The 6,797-nt window shown below is 43.2% G+C and overlaps 1 protein-coding gene across 1 annotated transcript in view; it reads left to right on the top strand.

Moving 5' to 3' along the window:
- Window positions 1-284: 284 nt before the first annotated feature.
- Window positions 285-6,797, top strand: part of prom1a (prominin 1a) — a 76,662-nt gene continuing 70,149 nt past the window's right edge. The window contains exon 1 of the mRNA XM_035669908.1: window positions 285-857. Coding sequence (XP_035525801.1) covers window positions 629-857 — 229 coding nt within the window. The 5' untranslated portion in view covers window positions 285-628. The remainder of the gene's footprint in view (window positions 858-6,797) is intronic.

Raw genomic sequence — 6,797 nt, 5'->3', positions numbered from 1 at the left:
TGCTGCATTATTTGCAAGTACCTCAACATTGTAGCCTCCTTATGTTCAGTAGCTAAAGATTTCCACCACTGCATATTTCCATTCTAAGATTTCTTCCTCTGCCTGTATGGACCCTTCAGAGACATCAGATATATTAAAACACAAGATGTTCCTATTCTCTAAACTCCATCTTCCTCTCCCCGGCAGGAGGAGCGCTTCCCTCTGGACCGGTCCTCCCTAGCTGTGACGGAGGCGCGCACCCCGCCCGCTCCGTGACGCAGCGCATCCCCGTGCGCACAGATGCTGGAGTGGAAGCGACAGGCGCGCTCATCTCGGTGGGACTGAACGCATCGAAGACCGGAGACGGGAGAGAAGATCACCCGGTTTGCGTCCGTCAGGAGCCCCAGACCGCGGTGAACCATGCTCACAACAAGTCTCTCCGCGGGCAGCAGGACTTAAAAAGCTGCGCTCCATCCATCTGGACACTTTTTACATTTACTCTCGCCCCTTCCCCTTATATCTCCCCCCTCAGCCCCCCGTTTGATAAGGAAGATAAGAGTCCAGGCAGTCATACTCCTGCTTCCATTTCTCTTCGGGTGAGCTATTTAACCCCCAGTTTGACGGACAGTCGGCCTTTCACTCAAGCGCGATGTGGAAGACCGGGACCCTGCTGCTGCTGTGGGTGCTGTTGGCGTCCGGCGAACTCCAGCAAGAGACGGGGACGCGGAGACTCCCACCCCCGGGAAAGTTGGATTTCGGTTATGTGCCTGCGGGAGTTTACGAGACACTGGCTCATTACGAACCGGGGCCGATAGGGATCCTGTTCCACATGGTGCACGGGTTTCTGCATGTCGTGCAACCCAACGCGTTCCCACAAGGTAAGCATCCTCACACAGTCTCACAGTGAAACGGATAAAGGCAGTCCCCGGTGAATGTGGCGTTATCTCCGGGGACTGCAGATGGTAACACTGTGGGAACACTGGACTGCTCTGACTGTATTAACTTGTTTAACTGAGTATGCTATCATCTGTCTCGGCATGTAGGTCTCTGAAGTCATTCAGAGAGTGGATCTTATGTGCCTGTCCTATGGGACTGCTTGGTTTCGGGAATATCACGAAGTCAAGCTCAACTGTATCCAGTTCAAACCAGCGCGTTTACTGGTCCTCTCCCAGTTGGCACTTTCTCCTGCGCCAAAACTCTGCATGTAAACATGAGTTCTCATTAATGATTGTGAATCAACAGCGCCCTTTTTAACTGACGGAAAGGTGTCCTCACGCGGATTTGTAGCCCATTTGTGCGTCACGTCGCGTCTCCGTGCGCTCCGATTTGCGCGCGGAGCTGACACACGCACTTGGAGGTGTTGTTTCTGCCCGCGGCGCACTCTGTGTCATCATAATGACAATTAATGAACCCCTTGTTGACAACATGGCCGGTTTACACACACAGCTTTTGCCCGAGTAGGTGACGGTTTGCCGGAGCACCCAGACACCCAGGAAGCACCAGCGCGCGCGGCTCTACATGTAATACAATTAGAGCTGACCGCTTAGCCAAACACACATGAGGAGGTGTGTGTGTTTAATTGGGTCGTGGATGGTCAAAAGATGCGGCTACCCATCAATGCGTCACAGTCTGTGTCCGTATACTCCATCGGAACATTTTGCAGATTAGCAGCTCTCTGAGTCACCTTGTTAATTGGGTAATCCCATAAGCCCCTGCGCCATATGTTGTTGGCCTTTTAGTTTCCAGTTTGTCACCAACACTCGGGGGCTCTCGGTCTAATCTTACAGAGCAGACCACTGCTCAGTGAGCCCACCAACTGATGCAAGGCGAAGAATGGAAATCATGTGGAAATTGTTGGTTCGTGCACAATATTTCTGCAGAGCGAGGCTGTAGTTTTGTCCTATCTTTGATTAGAAAGTCCTGAGGAATTTATTATTATCTTTGGGTTCATCAGTATCTAGAATGCCTAAGCAAAGGCCATCTGTTTATTAACAGCAGCAGTGCATGCATGGATATTTAGCATGATAAACGCAGTGATCTGTCAGGCCTGTTTTGATGAATACAGGCTGGTTTGCAGCAGACCTTTGGGACTTGCGGAGCTTGTCATTTCTACAACAACATGTTACAGGGAGTCCCTCTGCCTTTGTTAGAAAACATAACTTTGACTTAGTCTATAAAATCTATAAGACAAGTGAAAAAACCCTTGTGACTGGAGCGTAGATCAGAGTGGAGCTCTGTTTAGGCTGGATGGATGTGGGCGTCTCTTCACTTCAGCCTGTGGTAAGCCACAGTGGTAGCCTTCTTCCAACAGACATTTAAAGTATTAATCACTGAATGTCCGAGGAAAAAACTGCAAAAATTGCCCGTAAGTATTGTTATCTGGCAGTGAGTTTTCAAATCATGGTCTTCAAAGGGTTCAAAAACACAAGTATAATGACAGAAACAGAGATCTCAGTGTGCAGAAACTGCCAGTTTACAGTGGCATCTGGATTATTGTGATATAAGGACTACAACAACTGTTTTTCATAATTATTTAGAATAACTAATCCTAACTCTACATCCATTTAACACTTTTTTTCTGAGCTTAGGTTCTGTGGAGATGCAGGCTCAGTAGCTGTTATAATGTAATTCAAGTTGTAGCACTTTTTTTTTTTCTTTAAAGCTAACCTAACTCAAGGTCCAGTTAATTAAAATAAAGCTAAGTGGATCTTGAATTGGGATCAGGTCAAGAATCCAATCATAAACCACAACGTCGCCGGTTCGAGTTCAACTGGGGACGTCTGTTGCGTCTCTCCCTCCTTTGTGGTTACTTAAGATTGCCAATATAGGTGATCAAATCGGCGGGGGACAGGGAGTATCTGTGTATTTGCACATATTTATAAAATGTATTTGATAGCAATGTATTTGCTATTAAATCAGTGTGTCGGTGTGTCTGTGCTTGGTGCAACAGTATCACTGCATCATTTTTCATTTAACATTATCTAATCTTCAATATCACAATCCAAATCACATCTATACCATTAACCACTCTTATGGAGCATAGAGCAAAGCTTTGGCGAGCAGGCATGTGGAGAACAGTGTGTCAGATTCATGGGAACAGACAGCAAACTGGTTTGTAATTAAGGATTTAAAATTCACTCGTCACTCGTGCTGAGTAATGGGGCTCAGCGGGAGGACATGCCGCTCCACCAGAACCATCTCTTAATGCACAGTAGGGAATTTTAGATTAGATAGAAATTTCTAGAGATTCTTTTTATTACACCTTAGTTCTGATAAATAGTTCACAAGCCTAAGCTTCCACGTCAACAGATCCCTAACAACTGAGCAAACTCCATCTTCTGATAAAAATCTGACACAAACCAGAAATTCCATCGAGCAGTGTTCAGAGTTGCATACAATATCTCCAAATCTCAGTCGCACACCAGAGCTACCTGGATGGAAACTCTCACTGAGGGGAAAAAGAAAATATTGTTATATAGTCAGTATGATATATTTGTCTAACCCTAGAAACAACTCTGACGGATGAACATTATGTTGCTGTGTGATTAGCGACACCCCATCATCACGTCTTCCGCAATCACTGCGTGACATTTACCATTGTAAAAAGTCTTTATAATCTCATGAATGTTTGATGCAGTCGACTGACACGTTCATTCTCTGTATCAAACGCCGCGCTGGCTCCGAGCTCGTAGGAGGTGTTATTAGCAACGAAGCAACAAATGTCTATCACTGACACCCACACAAAGCAAATGAACAGTGACATATTCTCTGTAACATTTTCCTAACGGCTTTTCACTGCAGTGTAGAAGCCTCACCTCCCTCCCTCTTTCACACCTACCCACACTCTCACCAACACACAACTGCTAAATGCCAATACACAGCCTGATGCACAGGACTATAAGCCCCTTTCAGACAGGAAACACGTTACTTTGCTGGCTTCATCCAGCTGTTAAAGTGATTTAGTCATCCAGACATGGGTGAATTTTACATAAATCTTCATTATGGCTATGTTCAAACATGGCAGGACATATACAGAAAGAGCCACAGTGCTCTCTAGCGATAGTTGGCACCTTGCAGTTCACAGCTGGAAAAGAGTTGAAAAGTTTAATGATATGAAGGAAGACAAATGTTTTCTGTTCTCTCAGGCTGCGTCGCTGATGGATTTTAAAGCAGTACATTTATTTTCATCCACTACTCTCTCTAAACTAATTAATAAAAACAGTCAATTTAATATATTGCAGGTCTCTCATTTTTCCAAGTTTTTTTTTTTATTAATCTTGATGTAAGTCAGCCATCACTGGAGGTACATTAAGCTCCTTCTGCAGTTTCAACAGTATCATTTCATGCCTGCGGGGGAGCACGTCTGGAGAGATGATGCCAGCCACCGTCATGCAGTAGATCCCTGTTGGAAAGTGTTTTCTCATTAGCGTCTGTATTCCCTTCCCTTCAAGAAACACCTAGGTGAAATTCAGATAACTGAGGACTAGTGAAAACCTGGCATTAATTCAAGACAAGTAACAGTTGCCAAGGAAACCGGCAGCTATTATGGCCGGCGAGTTTTGGTTCACCTCGCTGGCTTAAGTGTGCCTCACAGCACCGGTGTGATGTGAGGTAAAATACTGCGGTGCAATTTGTAAGGTAGATTCACACAGCTGAGGTTATGTGATCCCAGGCCATGTTTATTTAACACTCACCAAAAGGGAGTCCAGAGTGAGAGAAGCATACAGGGACTTGGGTTTTCAGTGAAGGACGCATAGACATGAAAGAACCTGAAGAGAAACACTTCAAAAGATTTTTAACCTAGGACAAAGCAGAGATCGAAGCGCTTCGTGATGCACATCAGAGATTTACTGGAATCATGAAGTGGCAGACATTTTGGTCCTTTCATGTTCAGAAATATTGGCAAAGCAAGAGACTCTTTAAGGTTTAGGGGTGAATCTCAACTAAAATGGTGAACAAGGGTCAAACTTTTTAATATTTCCTTTTCAGTCAGACTTTGAACTCAAATGTTTTTGCTGCTGGACAGTCTTTACTTTTCTTCCTAGAGGGTTGTATACCAGCATAAGGTTTGCTGACATTAACATACAGTAAGCCTGAAATTGCTGAATCTACATAGAAATTAACTACGGTTAAATAAGGTAAGGTTAACTATAAAACAGGTATTCCAGGGATTTAGTGGCATTTTCACAAAGTTTGCAAGAGAGACAGTAAATAACAATGCCTCAGAGGCCAGAAAACTTTTAGACTCTAGAATGGATAAAACTCCAAAAAGCAGTGGAGCTTAACAGTTAGAGAAATTGGCTTTTAAGCTGGGGAAAGTGAAATAACAGCACCAGTAGCTCCAGTGTAGCTGCTCGGCATCCAGAGGATGTAACTGTGGTTATAGTGGGCGACTTCCAGGTGTGAATGTCTGTAACCATATGAATGTGATCAAGGCGAAAAAGTGTCAATAAAGCTTTAAATCTAACTTTTATCTATAATGCATTGTGACAGTGTTATGGTTAAGATCCATGTTTCTGATGCACGTAAACAAGTATTATTCAGACCAATCACAAAGTGTAAACAGTGAGAGTAACGCTGCAGTTTGTAGTCAGGTAATATGATAATGCACATCCACTCGGTCTAAGTTAGGCAAAGGTGCACTCTGACTTGTGGGAGCTGCTGAATATGGAAGTGAAACAGGAAATGCATACTTAAATGTACCTGTAGTTTGGGTTTCAGTAGAAGTGAACGTGACATGGAGAAAATATTTGTTGGACGGAAGTGAAATTTTAGACTTCCCACACATTCTCAAGTTTGTAATGCTATAATTGTCTCAGAGTGGGTGTTGTGATAAGTAAAGTGAACTTTATGTGGCCTCTAAGTGAACTCCAAAATGGCTCATTCAAAACGCAGGTGTATCAAAGAATCCATAACAATTACACTGATTATTGTTTACACTATAATATCATAATTATGTTTATAGTCTACTCCACAAGTATATTAACATCATTATAGTCCATTAATCTAAACACATCCCAAATTACAAGCATGGCAAATCACTGTTGGTGGATTGGACTGAACCTGAAGTGCCTTCTTAGCATTTTACAAGAGGAAATGTCAAGAACTAACAAGATTCTGTGTCTTCAGCTGTGTGTTTTTTAAGTGTCAAACTGTTGTTTAGTAAAGCAGTTTAGTGTACAGATATTAACACAATGCTAATTTATCCAACAAAAACTGATTTGCATACTTGGTTTCATGTTAATTTTGGAGGCTGTTTGGCAGTCCGATAAGATCGTTTTTATGAGTTTGCTTGTGGTGTTTTAACCTTGAGCTCAGCTAAGGCCATCAACTCCCCAGATCTGACTGCACCAAAAAGCCCAAATAAAAATCTGGTGGTAGATAATGAAGTTCGACTGCCCGCAGGTCATTCGGAGCACATGGGGACGATTGGTTGATGCCGCAGGCAATGTTACCCTCAATCGGTCATTTGTTCATTTTTTAACACACACCTATGAACATCTCCCAAAGGACATTGTTACAGGAGACCTTAACCATGTCTCTCTGAAAATATTTTGTTACAGAGGTGGCTTGGTATTGGGATGTATTTTAAGCAGCACAGAAGCTACTGAATGACACGACTCTATAGAGTATATAGGCTACAGTATAGTACAGAATTGAGTATTTATAGTATATCATTTTGAGAATATTGATTAATATAGATTCAAAATGAAACCGACAGAGAGGCGGGACTGAGAGAAAAAGGCCCAATTACAAATATGTCTGCTGCTTCAGAACCACAGACAGCGCCATATATTTATCAATACATAGCACAGTTA

The sequence above is a fragment of the Morone saxatilis genome, unplaced genomic scaffold (assembly GCF_004916995.1).
Source record: "Morone saxatilis isolate NCDOM2014 unplaced genomic scaffold, NCSU_SB_2.0 Contig22, whole genome shotgun sequence".
NCBI classification, from domain to species: domain Eukaryota; kingdom Metazoa; phylum Chordata; class Actinopteri; family Moronidae; genus Morone; species Morone saxatilis.
The sequence above is the reverse complement of the archived record's forward strand: the minus strand, read 5'-3'. Positions and strand labels throughout refer to the sequence as shown.